Raw genomic sequence first — 23,290 nt, forward strand, 5'->3', positions numbered from 1 at the left:
CAGGCGCCAGCAACCCCAGGGCAGAGCTGGCAACGGGGGGGGGGGGGGGGGGGGTTGGGTGACAGACTTCTCAGACACAGACTCGGGGAGGGGCCGGCGCTCAGCTAGGCCATGCGCTGTTCGCAGGAAGACATGCGTGTGGGACAAGGCTGGGGAACAGGGTCAGTTACAGACAACTATTCCCATGGGGGGCGGGGGCGAGGGCGGGGGCGCAGGCTCAAATGGCTTCAGGAGGTTCTGGTTTTGTTGTCGCTTAAAAAATAAAGTATATTCATGTGTCTTCAAGGCTCAGTGTCCTCCGTCTCCAAACCCAGAGAGGAGACGCCCTTGGGGACCCCATGGGACACAGGGTCACGGAGCACACGGCCCGGCCAGTTGGGCATGAGTGTCAGGGACACACAGCAAAGTGCATTCAGGGGGCACCTGCCCTTAACAGTCTTCACCGCTCATGTCAAACTCAAATGCAAACGGGCACCCCGTCTATTTGCCAAACCCGGCAGCCATGTCCCTGGGTTCTGGGCCCCCAGGATCAGGCCTTGGGACCCTTCCCTGCCTGCCCTCCCCCAGGAGGAGGGAGAGGGGGCCGGGTTGGGGGGGGACAGTTCCTGGCTCAGTCTCTTCCTGCTTTCGGGGGGAGGGACAGCCTGGGTGAGGACAAGAACCAACTCAGGATGTTGAGAGAACTTGGGGGGGCGGCAATTCTCAACCTCTGGGCTCCCCCACGGGCACCCCACTGCCTCCAGGGCGGCTGCAACCCCCCTTCCCTGGCTGAAGCCCAGGGGCCAGCCCGGCACCCCAGAGGGATCCTGCAGAAGAGGGTGTGAGGCGGAGGGACCCCTGGAATCTCACTTCCCGCTCACGCCCGGCACCTGCTCCCCCACCTCTGCTTCCTCCGCCTACAACGTCCAAACACCTGCCTGGGGCCCTGGCGGAGCTGGTCTCCCTTCCGGAAAGATCCACCAGGAGGAAGGAGAGAAGCCAGCCTCCTGGCCTCACCTGATTCAGGGTGGGGCTGAGTTCTCATGGTTTCAGACTCAGAGCCCGGACGCCTCCAGCCTGCACTGCGTCCTACGTGGGGCCTGCACCCCACTCCCGAAGGGCCCTCGGGGCAGCGGGGGCTCAGAACACGCTCTGTGGCTTGGGGAACGCCACCCCCAGAGGCGAGAATGTCTACGCAGGCCGGACAGGTGCCCTCGGCAAGAACGGCTCGTCTGGGTCCACGGCCCCCACACCCACGTGTCTCTGGAGCCAGCACAGACTCTCAGCCCCGTCCCCGCCCCTCAAGGCCGCCCCCTGGAGGTGGCCCAGAGCAATGAGACCCCGAGGAGCCTGCAGGCTCCTTACCTCATGGAGGTCACCCTGGGCTCTGGGAGGCGGGGAAGGGGGGAGGGGGCAGGGAAGAGGGAGGCAAAGAAGGAGGTGGGTGGGGAAGAGGGGGAGATGGGGGGGAGGGGATGAGAAAGGGGGGAGAGGAAGGGGGGAGGCGGGTGGGGAAAGGGGGGGAGGCCGGGAATGGGGAGGGTGCGGGGAAGGGGGGAGGGGATAGGGGAGGGGAAGGGGAAGAGGAGGAGGTGGGCGGCGGGGGGATGGGGAGGGGATGGGGGAAGGGGGAAGGAGAAGGGGGGGCAGTCGGGGAAGGAGGAGATTGAGGGAGAGTCAGTGATGAGGTTTGTGGGACTCGGGAGGGAATGAGGGGATACACCCTGAGAAAGCACCAAAGTCCCACTGCTCTGGAGCAGGGGCGGAGCCCAGTGACCTCTGACCTCCGTCTCTGTGGGCACTCCCTGACCCACACGCTCCTCAACCTTGTCGGGGTCCTCCCGCCTCCCCATGAGAACACATACATATACACACACGTGTGCACACACGGGGTCCCATAACGAATAACTTCCATGTCCCAAGGCCACGGGGAGGGGGGCTCTGAGGGTCCCCGCACCCCCTCTCCAGCTGAAGGTGGCAAAGCAAAGACCAAGCCCCTCCTCCTCGTGGTAAAACAGAGACGCCTGCACCTGCTGCTGCTCCAACACCGGTCACCTGTCCCAGGTGCCAAGGAAGCCGAGGGGACGGGGGGGGGGGGGGGAGATTCTGGGGAGGAGCGTTCTCATGGATATGGGGGTGCTGGGGGGCCTGTGGGCTTCAGGGCTGAGGGAGGGGCGCACGGCTGGGGGGCACGGCCAGGGGCTGCCTCGCTCGCCCGGGCTGCAGGTCCGGAAGGGGACTCAGTGCCGACGTGAACATATATATGGCTTTTTATCAATGCTGGGGGCACAGGGGGACGGGGAGGGGATGAGAGCATGGGGAGCAGCAACCCCCGTGTCTCCACCCCCGTCTGGAGGGGACCCTGCCTCCCGGAACTCGGAGCCTCCTCCCTGAGGAAGGATGCGGGGTGCCACGGGCCGGGAGGGCTGAGAGGTGGGAGCCGGGGACCCTCCGTGCCCTGACTGCCTCATCCTGGGACTCTGCCGTCTGCCCCCCGCCCTCCCCCTCACCTGGACCTCGGGGACCAGACCAGCCAACGTCCCTTGTAAAGCTTCCCTCTGGCTCCGCACAGGTGCCGGCTCTGCCCACAGGTTGCTCCACTTGGTTTAAGAGAGAGAACAAGCCAAAGCATGATGGGAAATGAGGGCGTAAACCGTGGGGTATCTGCTCCCCCGGGGGGGCGGGCAAGGGTCCAGGAGGGGCGCTGGGTCTCGGGGTCCCGGGGCCCCTGGTCCTCTGTGGGGTGAGATGAACGGTCCAGGAGCGTGAGATCCCGGGGCTGACGGTCCCTCTCGGAGGCCAACCCACCCGGCCAACGGCTCACGTCCACGGATGTCCCAGAAGCCACCCCGGGGGCCACCGCGCTGAGCACAGGACGTCCATGATGTCAGGGCGTGGTCCTGGCTCCGGACAAATACATCTCCACAGCTCGCTGCCCAGGCGGTCACCCACGAGGAGGGAGGGCGCTTCCGGCAGCTGGGCGGGGCCGGAGCCTTCTCCACAGTCGCCTCCCACAAAGACCGAGGACCCGCCATCACGTCAGGGTCCCCGGAGAGCCTCCCATTCCTGCAGGATTCCCTGTCCATGGCTCATTCCAGGGATGTGGAGATGCTCACATACATGCACACACAGGTGCACAATGCCCTCTCACACATGCACACACGCACGTGTGCACAATGCCCTCTCACACATGCACACACATGTACACAATGCACTCTCACACATGCATGTATATGTGTACATATGCACACACGTGGACACATGTGCACGCACACACGGGTCGCTGGCCACTGTGCAGCCTTCCCTCCCAGGAAACAGGAAGTGCCGTTGTGTGGGTCCAGAACACGCAGAAAACGGCCGCGTCGCGACTTTCTGCCACCAGAGGCCCTCACTCCCGGGAAGCTTGGGCGAGGTGGGACCGAGGGACCCTGATGGGACCGCGATGGCGATGGCGATGACGATGACGGGCATGCAGTGGGCGGCTCCCGGACGATGGCAAGAGCCAGGCTCCTCGTCCGCCTCGTCGGGGACGCTCCACAGAGCCGCCAGCGGGAAGCCGGTCTTTAAACAGACGGAAAGGAAGGGGGGACGAGGACGCGACCACACGGGAGGGGAACCTCGAGGGCGTCACTGAGGTATCGAGAGCTCTGGGTCTGTCGGTCCGAGCCGGCCGTGCGGTCGCGGCGGCCGCCCCTCCTACTTGTTCTTGCCCAGAAGAGCGTCCACCTCCTCCTCGGGCTTCAGGGAGTGCCACTGGGCGATGGGCCGGCGCGGGTTGGCCAGCATGTCGGACCAGTGCCGCAGCTCCGTGCCCGTGGCGTTGCTGCCCACGAAGATCTTGCCGATGGCCTCGTTCTTGCCCAGCTTGTCGTAGTCCAGCACCGTGACCACCACCTGGACTTTCTGCCGGAGACAGAGCGGGAGGGGTCGGCCGGCGGAGGGGGGCCAGGCCCGCACGGCTCCCCTCGAGCCCAGACCACCGCCTGCCCGCCCGCCCGCCCCCCAAGGCCCAGGCACCTGGATCTGCTCGAAGGGGATCTCGAAGCTGAAGGACTCGTTGAAGTAGGGGTTCAGCGTCTTCTTCTTCACTGTCGTCTTCTTCTTCTTGAGCCTCTTGCCGTTTTGCATCAGGTGGATCTTCACGTAGGGGTCTGCGCAGGGAGAGCCCCCAGATGTCCCCAGTGCCTCTCATGGAGGAGAGGGAACCCCCAGGTACCCCCAGCGCCTCTCACGGGGGAGAGGGAACCCCCCAGATGCCCCCAGATGCCCCCAGCGCCTCTCATGGGGGAGAGGGAACCCCCCAGATGCCCCCAGCGGCTCTCACGGAGGAGAGGGAACCCCCAGGTGCCCCCAGCGCCTCTCACGGGGGAGAGGGAACCCCCAGGTGCCCCAGCACCTCTCACGGGGGAGAGGGAACCCCCCAGATACCCCGAGCACCTCTCACGGAGGAGAGGGAACCCCCAGGTACCCCCAGCGCCTCCCTCGAGGGAGGAGGGAACCCCCAGGTACCCCCAGCGCCTCTCATGTGGGAGAGGGAACCCCCAGGTACCCCCAGCGCCTCCCTCGGGGGAGAGGGAACCCCCAGGTACCCTCAGCGCCTCCCTCGGGGGAGGAGGGAACCCCCAGGTACCCCCAGTGCCTCCCTCGAGGGAGAGGAAACCCCCAGGTACCCCCAGTGCCTCTCATGTGGGAGAGGGAACCCCCAGGTACCCCCAGCGCCTCCCTCGGGGGAGAGGGAACCCCCAGGTACCCCCAGCACCTCTCACGGGGGAGGAGGGAACCCCCAGGTACCCCAAGCGCCCTCCACAGGCCCAGCACCCCCCTCGAGACCTGGCTGGAGGCACCCAAGGCCCTGCAGGAAGTGTGAGGCTGCTGGGTGACTGTGTGACGTGGTCCCGGGCCTCAGGGAGGGAGGCCACGAGGGGACCACAGGCCCCGGCCGTCCCAACCCCGTCCCATCCCCCTGACCTGGCCGGTGGGAAGCCAACGCCCACAGAGGGGACGTGGCCTGGCCAAGGTCACAGCCTGCTCCTCGGGAGGCAGAACGCCCGCCTGTGCCAGGGGCCAGGCCCACCCAGGGCACTTCCTGTCCCTCCAGCCCCCTCCCAGGGCAGAATCCCATCCACCACGTCCTACGCTTCCTGGGGGAAGGAGAATCCTAAACCTGGGACTCAGAGGAGAGCCCCGAAGGCATCTCGGAGCCGGGAAGGGGGCCCTCGGAGAAAGGGGGGCTCTGGCTCTGGGAAGCCCGACGCCCAGCTGCCCGGTCCTGCCCTCGGGGTGGGGGTGAGGGTGAGGGTGAGGGGACTCACAGCCCTCAGAGCCGCCTGCCCCAGGCGGGAGGCTCGCTGCTGCCACCCAGTGGCGGCCAGGCGCGCTGCACGTACCCGAGAGGCCGCCCACGTCCATCTTCTTCAGGTTCTTGGCCTCAAGGATGCAGACGGTGAGCTTCCCGGCCGTGGGCACGTAGCGCAGGGACGTGCAGATGTCGCCCAGCTTCTCCGGCTGCGCAGGGAGACGGGACCCGGGTCAGCTCGGCCACCCCGCGCCTCTGGCACGGCCTCCTCCCGGCCCCGCAGCTGGGAGGCCCGAGCAGGTGGCTCAGCGTCGGATCCCCCGGGGGAGAGCGAGCAGCAGCCGGGGTGGGGCGTGGAGGATGGGCTGCAGGCAGGTGTGGGAGGGTGGTGCCTGGGGGGCGGGCGGGCGGACGTGAGGTGGTACCTCCTGCTACCCCAGGCCTAAGCGAGGTGGACGGACCCAGGGCCCTGGAGGCAGCACCTGGGAACCGTCCCCCCAGGTCTCCGCCCACCGGGGCGGCTGCGCGTGAGGACACGCGGACCTCGGAGCACTTTAGGGCCCTTTCCCTGTTGTTGTCACTGCACCTCCTTCCGGTAAACGGGGCGGGAGACCTTGGGATCAGTGAGAGGCGGAGGGTCAGAGACGGGAGGGTCAGAGACGCTGAGCGGGGAGGGGGCGGCTCCTGAGGTCTCTGCCCACCACCGGGCTGCAGTCACCACTTCTCAGAGATGGGCACCCCCCACCCCAGGCTCAGGTGCGGGCCCTTTCCCGGCGCAGCGTCAGCCCCCAGGTGAAGAAGGTTCCTTAAGTGCCTCTTTGCTCCCCTCCATCACAGCTGGGAACTCGGGGCACACTGCAGGGCTTGGCCAGGACAGAGGGAGCTCAGGCACATATTGGTGCTCGATAAACCTCTGGTAAGTGGCCCGGCCAGTGTGGCTCCGTGGTGGAGCATCGACCTATGAACCAGGAGGTCACAGTTTGATTCCCAGGTAGTCAGGGCACAGGCCCGGGGTTGCAGGCTCTGTCCCCAGTGGGGGGCGTGCAGGAGGCAGCGGATTGATGATTCTCCGTCACCATTGATGTTTCTATCTCTCTCTCCCTTCCTCTCTGAAATTAATAAAAATATTTTTTAAAAAAAGAAAGTTGGCCCTAACCGGTGTGGCTCAGTGGATAGAGCATCGGCCTGAGGACTGAAGGGTCCCAGGTTCGATTCCGGTCCAGGGCATGTACCTTGGTTGCAGGCACATCCCCAGTAGGGGGTGTGCAGGAGGCAGCTGATCGATGTTTCTCTCTCATCGATGTTTCTAACTCTCTCTCTCCTCCCTTCCTCTCTGTAAAAAATCAATAAAATATATTTTTTTAAAAAGAAAGGAAGTTGTCCCCCTCCCCACCGTGGAGCATGTGAGCACCGATGTGGCCACCGTTGTCCATCCCTCTGTCCCTCCTGTCCTTGCCCGTGAGAAGTTTTGCTCTCCATCAAGAGAACACTGGCCTGTGAGGAGGGGTAGGGCGGGGAGCAAGCTGATGGACTCAACGGAGAACAAAACCAAACAAAACCATCTCTGGAGGGTGTGTGGACACTGTAGCAGCTGCCGGACAAAGGGGTGCTTTCCTCATGAGTAAACTGAGGCACAGAGCCCGGAACCGCGGGCCCCGGGTGGCGGCAGACGTTTAGGAGTAACAGCAGTTCCCAGGTCTGAGGAGGTTCAGCGAGGGGCCCAGCGCCTCACAGCTGAACCTGAACCCCATCCCCGGCGCTGAGGCCCTGTCTCTGCTCTCACCTCCTCCTTCTCGCCGCCCTGCAGGTCTCTCCACTCCTCGATGGGCTGGCCGAGGTCCACCGTGTTCATGGGCACCTTCACCTCCCCAATGATGTCGTGCTTGGAGAATCGGTCGAAGTCGTAGATGGCCATCACCAGGGTCTTGCCCCCCAGCTCCTGGTACGGCACCTGCAGGGCACGGGCAGGGTCAGAGCAGGTCGGGGCGGCGCACGCGCCTGCAGGGGCTGCTGTGGGCAGGGCCCTGGGCCCAGCGTTCTCCCTGCTGCCCGAGGGACTCCCGGTGAGTCTGTGGAGACCGAGGGAAGACCCGGGCTCTGGGGGAACCATGCGGGTGGGGAGAGCCCCGATCCAGCCGCCCTCGTTCCAGACTGAGTTGGTTCCGTGAACTCAGCCACGGCACGCAGGCAGCAGAGGTGAGCGGGAGGCACGTGGGCCTGGGGTCCGGAGGAAGCCCGTCATCCACCCTCCAGCCCTCGTCACCTTGAAGGTGAAGGTTTCGTTGAAGGCGGGGTTCAGCGTCTTCCGGTGCACTTTGGTCTCGTATTTCTTCTTCTTGTCTGGGAGGAGGAAGACTTTGACGTAAGGGTCTGAGGTGCCTCCCATGTCCAGGGCGGGCAGTTCTGCGGCCTGCAGCACGCCGACGGTCAGCTGTGGAGACAGGGGGGCCGCGGAGTCTCAGGACCGCCCCTCACCCGCTCTGCCTGAGCAGCACCAGCAACCCTCCCAGCAGCCGGGGTCCGGGGGCAACACTGGGGCAAGAGGAGGATTGTCCCACCTCTATCCCCAAGAACTTGGAACACACAGGGGTCACCGGAGTTGAGAGGACACCGACTGGCCCAAGGTCGGGGGGGGGGGGGGTTAATGGAGAGAGTCGGGCCAGGGTCCTTCCCAGCCTGCCCCCTGCCGCCCCCTCCAGCCGCCCACCTGGTTGGCCTGGAAGTCGTAGTCCAGGGAGAACTGCAGCTTCCCCAGGTTCTCTGGCTCCTTCTCCTCCTCGCCCTCCCCCTCCCCCTCAGTGAGGCCGGTCTCTGCGTCGTCATCGTCCTGCGGGGGCTGTGGAGAGAGGGACAGGGTTAGGAGAGGACAGAGCAGCCCGACCCAGCACAGGGGTCATGGGAAGAGGGCCCTCTGTGCAGACTGGCTCAGAGCCGGGGGAGGGGGAGGGACAGGAACTGTGGGGACGGGCAATCCCCCGGGGCCCCGCCCTGTGCCTCTCCCCTGCAGGACCCAGCATCTCCCTTGTCAGCCCTCCCCCACCCCCCCATACTTCCCCCAGCTCAGGCCCCTCACACCCTGGACAAAACTTACCAGGCAGGCGAGCAGTCCCGGCGAGCAGGAGCGGGCGAGTCCACAGAGGTGGGAAGAGAAGGGAGAATGTCGTTAAGAGAAAAATTCTGCAGCCCAGACAGGCCCCTGGGGTCATGGCCACTGGGGTGGCCTCCCAGATGGGGGACCTGGCTGGACTGTGCCTGGGGTGTTCTTGGAGCCCCCATGTTCCTCATGGCAGGCCCCTTCCCCCCATATGCACGTGCACACACACACACGTGTGCACGCATGCACACATGTACAGGTGTGTATGTGTGTGCATGTACACACATGTGCACACAAACACAGAGGTGTTTGCTTCCTGGCTCGTGCTGAGGTCAGGCCCTTCCTCCACTGTCACCCCCCAGGGGGAAGGGGAGCCCCCGGGGCCTCTGCAAACCTCGAAGGGGAAACCTGGGGGGGTGTGAAGGACCTTCCAGCTGACCGGCCCCAAAGGACAGGGCGAATGATGACGGGACTAGAGACAGACTGCGCTTGGCCTCGTCCTGGGGCCTCGTTCAGTCCCTGCCCCGCCCCCAGCTAGAGGCTGTGGGACCTCTGACAGGAGCCACAGTTCACTCCTGGGGTGGCCTCCCAGATGGGGGGTATCCCTCCAACATTTTGTCCCAACAGCCTCTCCTGGGGTCAATGCGGGTTCTGTTCCTCTGCCCTTTCAAGAACAAGTCCCCCCACCGGTCCCCCTCCCATGAGCACCTTGGGTCAACAGGTGAAGCCGAAGACATAGCCAGTGGCCCTCGTTTGGCCTCTGAGGGGCAGGAGTGCCCTCCCGTGCCCTCCCCCCGTCCTACCTGCCCGCCCTTCATGTCCTTCATGCTCATGGCATTCTTGGCGCCCTTGCCCTTCTCCTTCTTGTTCTTCTTCTTCCGGCAGCAGCACTTCTTGCAGATGCAGAAGCAGCAGGTGAGGAGCAGGAGGCCGGCCACCACGGTGATGGCTATCAGCGCCCAGGGCGGCACTGCCCACGGGAGAACCGGACGTCAGCAGGGCTCGGCCTTAGGTGGGGACCGTGGCCCCTGCCCACCCCGCAAGGCTCAACCGCACACTCATGCGCGACCTTCAGGGAAGTTGCATGTGCTTCACCTGCCGTATCACGGGTACCTAGCCCATGGCCCCGTGGACACGCCTGCTAACGGGGAGATGCCTTCGGGCTGAACACGCAGGGAGGTGAACTGGGCTCTACGAGCGCTGACCAGTCTGACCCATGGAGAACTGGTCGGATTGCAGAGGGTGGGGTGGCCCTTGGACAAGGTGGGAAGAGCTGGGATCCCACGGAGTGCCCAGGCTGGGATGCTGTCCACGGCCCTGACCACCTGGCTGCTGTCCGTGGTACTGACCACCTGACTGCTGTCCGCGGTACTGATCACCTGGTTGCTGTCCGAGGTCCTGACCCACCTGGATGCTCTCCGTGGTTCTGACCACCTGGCCGCTGTTCATGGTGCTGAACTGACTGCCGTCCACGGTGCTGACCCGAGTGGCTGCTGCCCGGGGCCCTGACCACCTGATTGCTGTCCATGGTGCTGAAGCAGCTGGATGCTGTCCGAGGTCCTGACCACCTGGCTGCTGCTCGTGGTGCTGAACTAACTGGCTGCTGTCCGTGGTCCTGACCACCTGTTTTGCTGTCCGCGGTGCTGGACTAACTGGCTGTTGTCCATGGTCCTAACCACCATGTACTAGTAAGCTGGTGGGGCTGAGTGTGGCCTCTGTCTCCCACACAGACTTAGCCGGGAATTCAGAAGGCAGGGGCACCATAAGGTACGAAAATGTCCATCACTACCTGGCCGGTGTGCCTCAGTGGTTGAGCATCGACCTATGAACCAGGAGGTCACTGGTTTGATTCTCAGTCAGGGCACATGCCCAGGTTGGTTGATCCCCTGTGTGGGGCGTGCAGGAGGCAGCCGATCCATGATCCTCTCTCATCATTGATGTTTCTCTCTCTCTTTCCCTCTTCCTTCCTCTCTGACATCAATCTTTAAAAATATATTTTTTAATATTTTGGTTTCATCTTTTGACAGTTTTCTAAATTGTATAAGAACTTTTTTTCCCTGGGAAGTTGGGCCACATAAACCCCCTGATCCCTTCAGTAAGCCACCCCACACCCCCCATTATTGACAGGGTGGCCCAATAATACAGCCTAAACCCGGGTTTAGGAAAGAACCCAGCCAATTGTGCCCCTGGGTCCCCCCACACCCAGCCTCGGGGACACTCACGGGGGATCCTGCTCATCTCATTGAAGAATTTATCCTTCAGCTTGGTAAACATGTCTTCCTTGCTCCCCCCGGCACCCCCACTCTCGGTGGAGTTGCCCACGGGCCCGACGGGCATGGTGGCCGTGGTGGTGGCTGGAGCCGCCTCAGGCTGCTGGTTCTTCTTGAAGATGTTCCACATGGTGGCTGCGGGGGTGGCTGTGGGTGGGAGGGGAAGGCCAGGTGAGCATCCAGGGGCCCCTCCCAGTCCTGTGGTCAAACACCAGGGCTTCGTCCCCTCCAAGAACTGCGTCCTCCCTGGTAACCCGGAGCCTCACACCTGCTGCTCTCTGGACCAGAGACGCTCTTCCCGCAGACCCCACGGGCTCACATCAGCTCCGCGAGGTTCCCTGGGACTGTCCGCCCCTCCTTCACTGCACTTGTTACCGACAGGCTGTGTTTTAGTTGTTGTCTGCCCTTCACTGGGATTTAAGAACCGTGACTGCAGATCTTTAACAGCACGTAGTAGGTGCTCAGGGATATACGTGAGGAACAGGAGGGGTCAGAGGTCTGGTCTGTGTGATGCTGTGCCTTCTGGCCTCTTAGCCCTTGCCCAGTCCTGAACGATGGTGGTATCAGCAACTTAGGTGTTGTTTTTTTTAAAAAAAAAACTACAAGTGTCAGCTCAGCTGGCTTGGCTCGGCGGATAGAGCATCAGCCTGTGGACTAAAGGGTTCTAGGTTTGATTCCGGTTAAGGGCATGTACCCTGGTTGGGGTACGTGTTGGTGGCAACCAACCAATGGACCTTTGTCACATCCAGGTTTCTCTCTTTGTGTTTCTCCCCTTCCTTCCACTCTCTCTAAAACTCAATGGAACAATATCCTTGGGTGAGGATTAACAACGACAAAAACCCAAGTGTCATATTCCCTCTTTGGATACGTCTAAGGGGTAGTTCACCCGTACGTGTTCCCCCAGAAGCTAAGGAAACAAGTCAAAGATGCTGATGACTTCGCACCAGTTCTCAAGACTCCTGTGGGGAAGAGGCCCAGAGAGGTGAAGGGACTGGTCCGAGGCCGCACAGCGCATGCTCCTTCCCCACAGCACAGCCGCCTCCACCCCAGGACCAGTCCCTATTCAGGGCGCAGGCATCTGAGCGGGAACCCAGCAGGAAGGAACAGCGAAGTCCCTGGGGCTGGGTAGCTGCCCGGCCCCCCTCGCTGCTCAAGCTGCACTCCTGGGGCGGCGCTGGGGGTGGGGGGGAGAGAGAGACAGCGGCTGGGAGAGCTGAGGATGATAAATGACCGTGGGCTCCAGGGCCCCGAGCAGAGTGAGCACCTCTGTCTGCTCAGAACTGCCGGAGCGGGAAAGCATGAGACAGGCCATTAGGCAGAGATGCTGCGGGAGCTGGGCCCCGGCCCGTGGAGGCACCTGCTCGCTGGCCTGCAGGTCTGAAGAGGGTGGCAGGGCCGGGTGAGGCGGTAGATGCATGCGGTCCTGGCACACGTACCTCAGAGCGCTAGTGAGTGGCCACGGGAACCAGCCACGTGTGGCCTGGGGTGGGTAGGCAGGGGTAACCCCCTCTCTGACTCTGACCAACTACAGTGACAGGTCTGCAGGATAGCATGGGGGGCGGTGTGCACGAGACCCCCAGGGCCACGCCTCCCCGGGACCACGCCTCCCGGGGCCACACCTCCCTGGGACCACGCCTCCCCAGGACCACGCCTCCCTGTGGCCACGCCTCCCCGGGGCCACGCCTCCCTGTGGCCACGCCTAACAACACGCAGGAACACCCCTTAACTCCCAACACTTGGAGGTGCTCAGAGCCCCGCTGTAGTCCCGGGTGGAAACTCCACCAACCACACCAGGCAGGTGGGCCGCAAGGGAGTTAGACTTGAGGCAGGGATGTGACACCCACGCCCACACTCACCACCACCTGTCCCCCCAAACCAACCGACCAGGACTCGGGGACCACACGCCCGCAGACTGCCCCCCCTCGGGCCTGGCCTCGGACGATGCGGATAACAAGGAGCTAAGTGGACACAACGTCTTCATCTTCCCGACCTGCATTTGCAGATGCCGCGCTAATGAGATGGAAGTAGGTTAGCCAGCAAGATGCCTCTCGCAGGAGCGCACAGGCTAACAAAGTTCAACCCTTAAGGATGAATTTATGCCGTTCTTTTCCGGACCCGTGGGTCCTGGGAGACAGAGGATACGGTTTTAATGAATTCATTTCCGGGCACGTTTTGATAATGAATTGCCCGTGTCTGTGAGTTCCCTGGGTGCAGTGGCCCGTGCGTCTTCCCGGGTGGGACAAGGCGGCCGCTGCGGCCACTGCGGGCTGGCAAGTCCTTCCTGTGTCTACCTTCAGTCTCTCCTGCTGCAACAACGCATTTCCCTTCTCGTGCTTCTAAGCTGAGCTCAGCAATCTCAGGCCCTTGGAGAGGAGGCCAGGCAGAGGCCTGAGGCTCAGAGCAGAAGGCCAGGTACCCGGCCCGGTCCCCTGGCTCAGCCACCCTGTGCAACCCTCAGCCCCACATGCCTGCTGGTGGGGTTCCTCTCTGAACCCAGATTTTGGGAGCAGATCTTTTAAAACCACAAAGTTCTGGGTTGTGTGAGCTCAGGGAACCTGCAGAAAATGCTGAGCAAACAAAGAAAACAGGCCCCAGAGCGACGCGGTCCTGTCCCATCACATGAGTCTCCTGCTGAATGGAGCCCAGCTCTCCCACACCCGTGTCCTGCTCTCTGTAGCCCCAACAAGCCCTCTGGTGATGCTCATCCTTGGCCAGCTCTGTGGGTACAGGGGTGAGGGGCAGGGGTGCCCCAGCGCTGCCTTGCAGGACCGCAGCTTGCAGCGGAATAGACCATGAGCCCGGGTGTACAGCGCTTTCCACTGGAGGGGAAGCTACCGAGTCACCGTCCACCCGGCTGGCCAGGGAGCAGCCTGCTGGGGGGCCCCCCACAGCCAGCTCAGGGCCCCCCTGCTCCCCCATGCCTTCCCCCCACACTCAGAACGCTGGACTTTCATCGGGTCCCCCTGCCCAGCAGCTTTTGGGGTCTCCCACTCCTGCAGGCAGGGTCTCTCAGGGACCAGTGCCAGGATGCTTGGGGAGCAGGCTGGGAAGTGTGGGGACCCCAAATGGGTGACTGAGTGGGGACCCATGAAAGCTTGGAGGTCAGTGGGCCTTGGGCTGCCTGCTATAGGTTATGGAAAGTGGCAGGGGGGGGGGCGGGCACTGCTGGGACCTGGAGGTCTGCCCACCTGTCATGGGCAGTGGGGAGGGGGGGGGAGCTGTGAGTGTGAGGCAGGGGTGGGCTGTGGGGGCTTGGCCCTGGTCACACTCTAGGGAGGCTTGGGAAGCACTGTCAGGGGGGCAGGCTCTGGGGCTTGGCAGGGACAAACCGATGGTCACTGCTCTGCCACCCGTGGACGCCTGCGGAGGGCAGCCGAGGAGGACACAGCCTGTCCCTGCCCCTCCCAGACCCGGCAGCCCCTGGGGCCGAGCCGCCACTCACTCCGAGGAGATGCCCATTACTGCCCGTGCCTCTGACAGGCTGTGGTCTCCAGGAAGTAAAGTGGGTCAGGCACGTCCTGGGGGCACAATTACATTCCAGGAAGCAGCCAACTTCCTCCCCCGACCACCTGGGGGCAGGAACAGGAAACGGGCGGGGGTGGCGGGGGCGTGGGGGGGGGGCAGCTGTGTCCTCAAAATCCAACAGGCGGGAGGAGATGCGGGGAAATTCCAAACCGGAAAATCCCAGCGTGGAATTCTACTGGGGTCCCACCTGGGGGCCGGGGAAGGAGACAGGTGAAGCCAGGTGGGCGGGCTGGTGCCTGACCTCTGGGGCAGGCCTGGCTGAGTGTCAAGGTCATTGAGACTCCAACCCCTGGAGTCTCAAAAGCTGACATCTATCTGCAAGCCACCCCGTGCATGCACGGCCTTATCTGTCCAGGCCCCAGCCCCGTGGGATCTCACAGTTCTCTGTAACATCTCAGCTCTTGCAGGACCCGCTAGGAGGTGCTGACATGAAATACAAAATAGAGCCCCGCCGGCATGGCTCAGCGGTTGAGCGTCGACCTATGAACCAGGAAGTCAGGGTTCGATTCCGGGTCAGGGCACACTGACCCAGGTTGCGGGCTCCATCCCCAGCGTGGGGTGTACAGGAGGCAGCCGATCAATGATTCTCTCTCATCATTAATGTTTCTCTCTCTCTTCCTCTCGGAAATCAATGAAAACACATTTTTTAAAAAAAAAATGAGACCAGACTTGAGAATTCCCCGAGCCCCTGAGCCGACAGACAAAACCATGGAAGCCACGAAAGCAAAACTAACCGGCTTATTTCACGAACAAAACCAACTCTTGGGCTCCTTCCTGTAAATGCCTCTGTCGGTCATGACAGAAACTCAGTCCTCTTCCTGACAATGAGGGGGTCACGGGGGAAGCGCCCTGGAAATAAGAACCATTGTGGGGTCACCGGCGTCACCTGTCAGGCAGGTGGCTGTGACGCGCCCGTCTGCACGCCGGCCTATAGGCATGGGACACGCGGCTGCGTCCTGCTGATGGATGGACACGGAGCTCTTCGCTTTGCTGTTGCTGGATTTTTCACGGGGCCGGTTTCCACGGGGCTGGGTCCAGGTGCCGTGGGCCTCGGGGAGCTCAGTCTGGACCCAGATGGGGAAGAGCGCCCCTCTGGCCTTCTGATGGAAGGATGGGGGTGACCAATGAGGAGGAGCCCAGCTTCACCCGCTGAGGCTCATTAGAGAAAAAGGTGAATGTCGAAGGCATCACACGGCAGGGAGCTCATTAAGCCCACGGAGCTATTGAGAGATGCAGGCATTGGGGGGTGGGGGGGGTCGCGGGGCCCCAAATTCCAGCTCATCCCCCCAGAGGCAGGAACAGCTAACGCTGGAGGCACTCCCTGCGTCCACCTCCCGCGGAAGGAAGGAGGGATGCTTGGCCATCACCGCCCTCACCTGGGTGAGGAAGAGCCACACCTGCTCCATTCATGACAAGACCGAGGCCCCAGGAGGGTGCCCACAGGCATTCCCACCAGGCCACCAGGGAGGAGACGGGCGGACTGGCCTGGGGGAGCCAGAGCCCACCTGCCCAGAGACGGTCCCATAGCGTCCCTGGGTCTGGGCTGTGCTCAGAGCCCTTCGCCCACCTTTCTCATCAGACGGGGTGCAGGCTTTGGGACGAGACAGCCTTTGCTGAAAACCTCCCCCTGCTCGCGGCCAGCTGTGTGACCCTGGGGAGGTCCCCCCTGTCCTGGGCTTCTCTCCCGGTCCATAACATGGAGGCACTGCTGGTCCCCACCCCGCGGGGCCCACTGCCCCGTCCTGCCCTCCCGGGGAGGAGAAGCTGTGGGCTTTGGGCCTCCTCCCCCAGCCCTCCCCAAGCTCAGGACACGGGGACCAGGGAGCAGGATGCAGAGGAGAGAAAAGGCAAGAGAACGAAGCCAAGGCAGGAAGAACATCACCCACAGCCCGTCCTGACCTGCCAAGGGCTTTTCCACATCTTTCCTGGGCTCCCCCGCACACACCCCCCCAATAAAGAAGCAAGCCTCTCACCACTTATGGGGCTCTGGCCGAGCCCTCCCTTGAGGCCCCAGTGGCCCCTCAGCTCCAGGCGGCTGCACAAAGCCCCCACAGGCTGGGGACCAGCAGCTCAAACAATGAGGGGGATTTATGAGGAGCAGGAGGGCTGGGGCGGGTGAGAGGCCGCAGGCTGGAATGCAGCCAATCCAAAGGCTCCTTCAAAAGCCCAGTGTGCACTGGTCCTGGCGCTGCGGCCTGCCCTCAAGTCCGACTACTTGGCCTGCCTCAAGTCCGACTACTTCCTGTCCTTGTTCTGCGCTCAGGGCAGATATCCGCCCACCTTGTCCTAACCACAGGAAGCCGGGGCGGGGGCAGGGGCGGGGGGGGGGGGGACGGGGGAGATTACAGCAAAATGGAGCAGTTTCCTTTCCATGAAATTGCTGCTCAGAATGAGGGAGACAGACAGAGAGAAACAGAGAAAGAAAGAGAGGGAGACAAAGACGGAGAGAGGACAGAGAGACAGAGCAGGGAGGGAGACAGAGCAGCTTCCTAAACCCCAAGACCGCCCTGCAGGTCGCAAACCTTCCCCTGCGCCCCGGCCCTGTCCGCTGCCCACAGAGAGGGGCCTGCTGCCTGGTGCCAGCCCTTCCTGGCCTTGTCACCCCAGCTGCCACCCAGAGGACACAGAGGGCTCGGGGCCCACTGGGCGTTGTCTACGAAGACGCTCACAGCCCCGCTGCAATCACTGCGTTCTGACAACGCAGAGCCTCCAAAGAATGTCGAGACACTTGCTCAAGGTCACAGGGCGGATCCCCCGCCGCCGAGGCAGGGGCTGAGGCTCACTCCAGGGCGGACAGGGCCTGGACGGGGCCCATTCACACAGACACTTCGCCTCACGCGGTCTTGCGCCTGGGACAGAAGTGGGGGTTTCCTGGAGACCACCGGCCCCACCCCCAGCCCCGGCCAGCTCAGCTCCCTTCCTGCTGCTCGGACCCCAGCCCAGAACCTCAGCCACAGAACAGCTGCAGGGAAGGAGTCTGGAGGGTGTGAGTTTGACCCTCAGTGTCCAGGTGAGGAGAGGAAAACGGGGGTGGGGCACACAGACGGGAGACGGAGCCTAGAGTCCCACTCACGCCTCCCACCTTGATCCAGGACTCCTCCCACAACACCCCGAGGCCCAGGGAGACCCTATGGGTTGATGGATTCGTCTCAGCTGAAGAGGCAGCGGCCTTTACCCCGGAGAAGGGTCAGGCTTTCCTGGGGGAGGGCTGGGAGGTCGCACAGTGGGAGCCATGGCTGTGGTGGTGCAGGCCCTTCTCACAGCCCCTCAGATCACCCTCGTCAAGCCTCATGACCTTGGGAGGTCCTTGACAGCCCCCTTTAGCCCAGGAGCTCTCTCCAGGGAGGGGCGCCCCCTGTGGAGGGCACAGGCCCTGTGCCCCCTGCAGAAGAGAGAGAGGGGTGTGCCCCCTGGGGAGGAGGGAGGAGGGAGGAGGGGCGCCCCCTGCGGAGGATGTGCAGGCCGGAAGGCAGTCGTCCCTCCACCACTGCCCTTCTGAGAGTGGGGTGAGATGGTGACTGAGGGGCTGAGGGCTCGCAGCCCTGCCACCTTTGGGGGGGGGGGGGAGGGGAGCTACAGTGTCCCCAAGGCCGGGGCACAGAGGATGCTGCTGGAGAGGCCACCCCCGTGGAAGGTGCCGGGAGTGGCAGGCCTGACAGCAGGTGTGGGGCTGGGAGCGGTTTCCGGCACCCTACGTCCCAAACGCCCATTTTCCAGACCCAGAGGGGTGCGTGTTTGTCCAAGGTCGCCGGCCGGGTCACCCGACTCCCCCTGGAACGCTGGGTGCACAGCTCCTGGAGCGCCCCAAGGCTGGTTCCCCCAACCACCCCGTCCCCAGCTCCTCCCCATTCCTCCTCAGGAGGCGCCTCCAGCACGCAGGTTCAGAGTGGTGCAGCGGCTCCTCCAAGGTCACACAGCACACCGAGTGGAGCATGCGCTCTGCCCGCCCCGGGGCCCCTGGCCCCTCCCCCACCCCTGCCTCTCCCGGCTCCGGCGCCGGCGGGCACCGCGGGCTCCTGCTCCCTCCAATTCCGCAGCCGGGCTGGAGGACAGAAAGTTTCAGGGAGAGGAAGGGGAGGACGGCGCCGCGCCCATCCCAGCCCGGGACCGCTGCGGCGCTGCCTGGCGCGGGGCGGGCACGGAGGGGAAGCGGGCCCCGCGCACCGCCAGCGTCCCCGGAGCGTCCCGCTCTGCGCCAGGGGGCTCGCGAGCTGCGCGCCTGAGCCTCCAGCCCCTCCTCACTGCGGCGGGGGCGGGGGCAGTACAAGGCGCCCCGCACCCACTTCCCCGCCTCCCCACGTTCTCAGCCAGGGCGCTGTAGCCTCCCGGAGGCCCGGGTGCCAGCGAGCTGCGCGGCCACCCGCCTGCTCCCCCCGCCCGCCCGCCCGCCCTCCCGCGCGGAGAACCAGGTCGAGCGCCAGGGGTGCCCGGGACCCCTCGGGACGCCCCCTGCGCGACTAACCGGGCAAGCCCGACGCGCGTGGATTTCCGGAGCCCAGTTCCCGCCGCCCGCTCCGTCCCGCAGTTAGTTTACGCGGCTGTGAGCGCCCAACCCAGAAAGTGCGAGCGTCCGGCCTGGAGACGCTGCCGGGTCCCGGGCGCGCAGGCCCTCCGGGCTAGCGGCTGCGGCTGCGGCTGCAGCTGCGGCGCGGCTTCGCTCGGGACCCAGGGCCGCCCTCGCGGGGGTCCTGCCGGCTCCTCTTACCCGGGGCGTCCGGCCTCACTGCGGGCCAAGCTCGCCGAGAGCGCGGAGGGTGGGGCGGCCGGGGTACCCTCTACTCGCGCGGCCGGCCGCTGCGCTCCCCCGCCGGCTCCGCGCGCGCTCGCTCTGCGGTAGGAACAGCCCCGCCGCTCCCCCGCCGCCAATTGACATGCTCCTCACATCCGCTGCGCACGGTGCGGCCGCCCCGCCAGGGCGATCCCGGCCGCGGAGCCGCCCCCGCGCGCCCGAGCCCCTCTGCACCGGGGGTGACGGTGGGCGGAGAGGACGGAGAGGGGTGTGCGGAGCGGCGCGAGGAGGGCGCGCCCCTGGAGAAGTTTGGGGCGGCGGGCCGGCTTCGCGCCTCCGGAGCCCGCGGGACAATGCGGAGGGTCCCCGCCCGGTCCGTGCGCCCCTGAGCCGCCCCCCGCCGCCCACCCGCTTGGGGAGCCTTTCGGGTGCGGGGACTGGCGGGGGAGGGGATGGCGTGCGGGCGGGAGGGAGCCGATGTGCTTCAGGGGAGACGCAGGAAGGGTTCCCGAGTCGGGAAAGACACGGACAGGGAGGGGACGTGGAGCGAGGCAGACAAAGGGCAGAATCCGGAGGGGCCGGGGAGGTGGGGTTCCTACCGCCCCGAGAGCCGGGGCCGCGGCGCCCCAGCCTCATTCCCAGGGGGCGCAGTCCAGCCCCGACTCCAGAGAGCCGAGAGGGCGGGACGGGGGCTGGGGGGCGGGGGGCGGGGTTATCTGCGGCGCAGGGCCCGGGCCTGGCTCCGATAGGACCCTCCCACAGGGGCCTGCATAGGGACCCGGCCTCCCCAGCACAGGGCGGGCAGGCATCCTACTGGAGGCAAGGGGGCGGGGAGCCTGGGTGACCCCCCTCTGCCTCCACCTCTGCCCCCAGAAGCCGCCCGCTGAGACCGCGGGACCCCAGCTCCGCGTGGCATTTCTGCGGGTGTCCCAGCCCTGGTCCCCTGGCCTCCCCAGCCCCGCCCGCTCTGCGCGCTCCCCTCCCCCCCCCCAGCGGCACCCCTTCCTGCTCCTGCTCTGCGCACTCAGAACCATGGATCAAGTTTGGGGTTCGACCGAGGAAGTGCCCCCCCCCCATGTGGGAGGGCCTCACTGAGGAGCCCGGGATTTCCCCACGAGCTCCCCGGATCCCCCCTTGCCTCCCTCTCCCTCCCCGCCCCTCGCCCCGCCCCCGCGGGCTCTGCGGCGCTGCGGCACCGGCCACGGGGCTCCGCGCTGCGCTGAGCCTGAGTCTGGATCCGCGCAGCTCGCTCGTCACGGGCGCTGGTCGCAGAAACGCTGAGTCGGGGATTTCCAGGCCGCGCGCGCGCGCGCCGCCCACACGCCGGCGGGGGCTGCGCGTCCGCGTGGGGGGCCGGGGCTGACGCCTGAGTCCCGCCTCCGCCCCCCTCCTCCTCCCGCCCTTCTCCCCCCCGCCCACTCCTCAGACGGAAAAAGGGACCTAGGGCCCAGGGCTCAAGGTCAGGGGTTCCCCACCCCTCCGCACCCCACACCCCCGCTGCCACCTCCCTCGCGGGGCTGCGCCCCTTCCCTCCCCCCGCCCCGCCCCCCCCCCGAGAAATGGTTCTCTTGTGAAACCCCTCAAAGCTTCCTTTGCCGGGAGGAGGGAGGAAAGGGCGGGAAGTTCAGGGGGTCCGGGTGAGATTTTGGGGTTTCCTGAGGCTGAGGGTCCCAGGACACGCCCCTGGGCTGGGAGCTCCCCCGTAATGACCGCAAGTTGGTGCTTGTTTGGGCGCAGGGGGCTGGAGGAAGGGACACGAGAGGGTGCAGACACCTGAGCCTGCCGCAAAGCTGCCTCCAGTAACATGGGGTCCAGACCCTCCCCTCCGCGAGAGGCACTCTCACCGCGGCCAGCAGGCAGCCCCGGGGCAGACCCAAAGGCAGCTTTGGGGGGCCCAGCACCCGAGGCCTCGTCCCCACCCCGGCGGGCCTGTGCCCGGTCCTGGGAGGTGGAGGTCAGGACCCTGGACAGAGCCGCTCTCCGTCCGGCGGCTGGGGGCTGTCTGGTGGCCCTGGGACAGTCCCGGAGAGACTGGGCAGCCAGTTCTGTCCAGCTGGACAGTCTGTGAGCTGGACCGTGTGGGTGGTTCCCCGTGTTCTTCCCTCTGCCCCTCATCCAGCAGAGCCCTGAGCTGGCTTTGAGGTCCTGACCCCCTGCCTGGCCTCCCTCTCGCCTCAAAGGCCGCAGACCCTGGCCCAGACTGAGGGCAGCAGCTGAATAGAGGCCCTGGAGCCCCCACCACCCTGATAAGGTCCCCAGCCAGCATTGTGGGGGTCCTGGAGGGTGAGTGAGGGCGGGGGGGGGGGTTCCGGGGGATTCTGCAGGAAGCTCGGGTTGTGGGGACACGGACCCTGGCTGTGGGCGCTGCTGGCAGCCGTGGCCACCTTAAACAGCGAATCTACAGACTCACTGGTCCATCCGCAGGAAGTCGCCGCCCCTAGGCCTCACTCCCCACTTCCCATCACCTCCCCCACAGGACCTCCGACCTCGGACCTCCGGGTCTCTGTTCTAAGACCAGCCCCGCCCGCCCCCTCTTCTCCGTGGGCCTCAGGGTCCTTGTTAATAAAACTAAGGGATTGGACAGGATAGTTTCAGTTCCGAGTCTGTGAGCCGGAGAACGGAGGTGGGTGGATGCAGAGGCTGCCTGGCCCCTTCGCGGAGAGAAAGAGGACAGGATGAGGCATCTCACGGGGAAGTGTGTGTGTGTGTGTGTGTGTGTGTGTGGCCGGGGGGTGGGAGGGGGGGCGAGGCTGGGACCTGCACGTTCTGGGAAAGGTGCCCCGGATGATGGGCAACCAGGGTGTTGTGACAAAGGCCAGACACAGCCGAGTTGGGGGTCCAGGAAGTGCCTCCCAGCCGGGCCACTGCACCCCCGCTGTCGTCCCCGCCCCCACCAGCTGTCACCCCTGCTGATGCCCAGTGTGCAGAGGGATGGCAGGGGGCTGGTGACCCACTTCCCCCGCCTCCGGCCCTGGGCGCGGGCCGGGCAGGGACGTGTGGAGCCCGCACGGCTGCCAGCAGCTGCTCCGATCCCAGAGCCACTGCAATGCGGAGCTCGGATTCTGTTGTGGTGAGTTTTTTTCCTAAAAGTCCTCCTTTCCCAGGGACCTGTGCAGTCACTGCCTCCAGGGGGTGGTGTGTGGCCTGGAGCTGGGGTGTCGCCCTCCTTCTCAGGGGCTGGGCCACCTCTCACCGCCCCCTTAGCGTGCAGCCCCCCACCCTCTGATCCTAGTGGGACCGGGAGGCCTGGGTGGGGGAGGCCCAGGGCCGGGCTCCTTCCCAAGGCCGGGACGCAGGCTGGCGGAACCTGATGTCTGTCAAATTGGAGCATTTCTCAGCTTCCTGGTCCCCGGAGGCTCTGGCTGCATCTCAGAGGCCAGGACACCTTGAGATTCAAGAATCTCTCTCTCTCTCTCTCTCTCTCTCTCTCTCTCTCTCTCTCGGACAGCAATGCCCCCTCCGGAGTCTCAAGCGCCAGGTCTGCTGAGGGCCTCAGGGTGTCTTTCTCTCCCATGTGTCCCCCTGCCAATGCTCAAACCCGGGCGTGTGCCCTGACGGTGAATCGAACCGTGACCTCCTGCTTCACAGGTCAACGCTCAACCACTGAGCCACGCCGGCCGGCCTTGGGTTTCATTTTAAGGGAATTTTCAAGGCAGCTCTGCTTCCCAATTAACAAGGTGACATGTTCCCTCCATCGGCCATGAGAATGAACCCCAAGGAGGAGCACAGGGGCAGGGGCAGACCCATCCTGCCAGTGCCCCCGCCCCCGCTGGGTTCCCCAGGACCAGGAGACGGAGGGAGGGGGCTCCCTGCTGACAGGAAGCAGAGGGGATGGCCCAGGTGAGAGCATGTGGCCGGACAGGGCCAGGGGAAGCTGCGTCTGGCCTGCCCCGAGCTCTCTCCGCACCACCTGCAGAGTGTTGGGTCTCTCGCGGGCACAGATGGCCTGGCTCAGGGCAACCAGGACACGGCCGAGCCCATCTGGGCACAGCTCAGGGCGAGGAGCCACCCGTCTGCCATCTGCTGAGCAGGTGACAGCCGCCGGCAGGTACGTCGGGGCGAGGAGCAGGGAGCTCAGGACCTGGCCCTGCGGCCGCCGGACTCCCTGGGCTCCGGACAGGAGGTACCTGCAGGCCCTGCTGTGCGGCTGGTGGGTCTTTAAATGAGAACAAATGGACACCCCTCCCCCGCCCTCTCTGCCTGTGTGTTTCCATCAAAGCTCAGGCTGGCTTGCCCTCGCCTGAGTGGCTCAGTGGCTAGAGCGTCGGCCTACGGACGGAAAGGTCCCGGGCTCGATCCCAGTCAAAGGCACATAGCTTGGATGCAGGCTCGATCCCCAGTAGGGGCCGTGCAGGAGGCAGCTGATCGATGATGTTCCTCTCTCATCGATGTTGCTC

The 23,290-nt window shown here is 64.9% G+C and overlaps 1 protein-coding gene across 2 annotated transcripts; it reads right to left on the reverse strand.

Moving 5' to 3' along the window:
• Positions 1-3,675: 3,675 nt before the first annotated feature.
• SYT2 (synaptotagmin 2) lies at positions 3,676-10,769 on the reverse strand (the record flags this gene model as incomplete). 2 transcript variants are annotated; one of them, XM_079763791.1, is made up of 8 exons in its annotated part: positions 3,676-3,882; positions 3,997-4,130; positions 5,367-5,484; positions 7,059-7,226; positions 7,539-7,706; positions 7,983-8,102; positions 9,173-9,339; positions 10,592-10,769. In XM_079763791.1, the coding sequence occupies 8 exons, from the start codon at positions 10,767-10,769 to the stop codon at positions 3,676-3,678; spliced, it is 1,260 nt and encodes a 419-aa protein (XP_079619917.1). The 2 variants fall into 2 exon arrangements, with proteins under 2 accessions (XP_079619917.1, XP_079619916.1); XM_079763790.1 differs by having other exon boundaries at positions 7,983-8,111.
• Positions 10,770-23,290: the final 12,521 nt, after the last annotated feature.

Source organism: Cnephaeus nilssonii (genome assembly GCF_951640355.1).
Source record: "Cnephaeus nilssonii genome assembly, chromosome: 23".
In the NCBI taxonomy this organism is placed as follows: Eukaryota; Metazoa; Chordata; class Mammalia; order Chiroptera; family Vespertilionidae; genus Cnephaeus; species Cnephaeus nilssonii.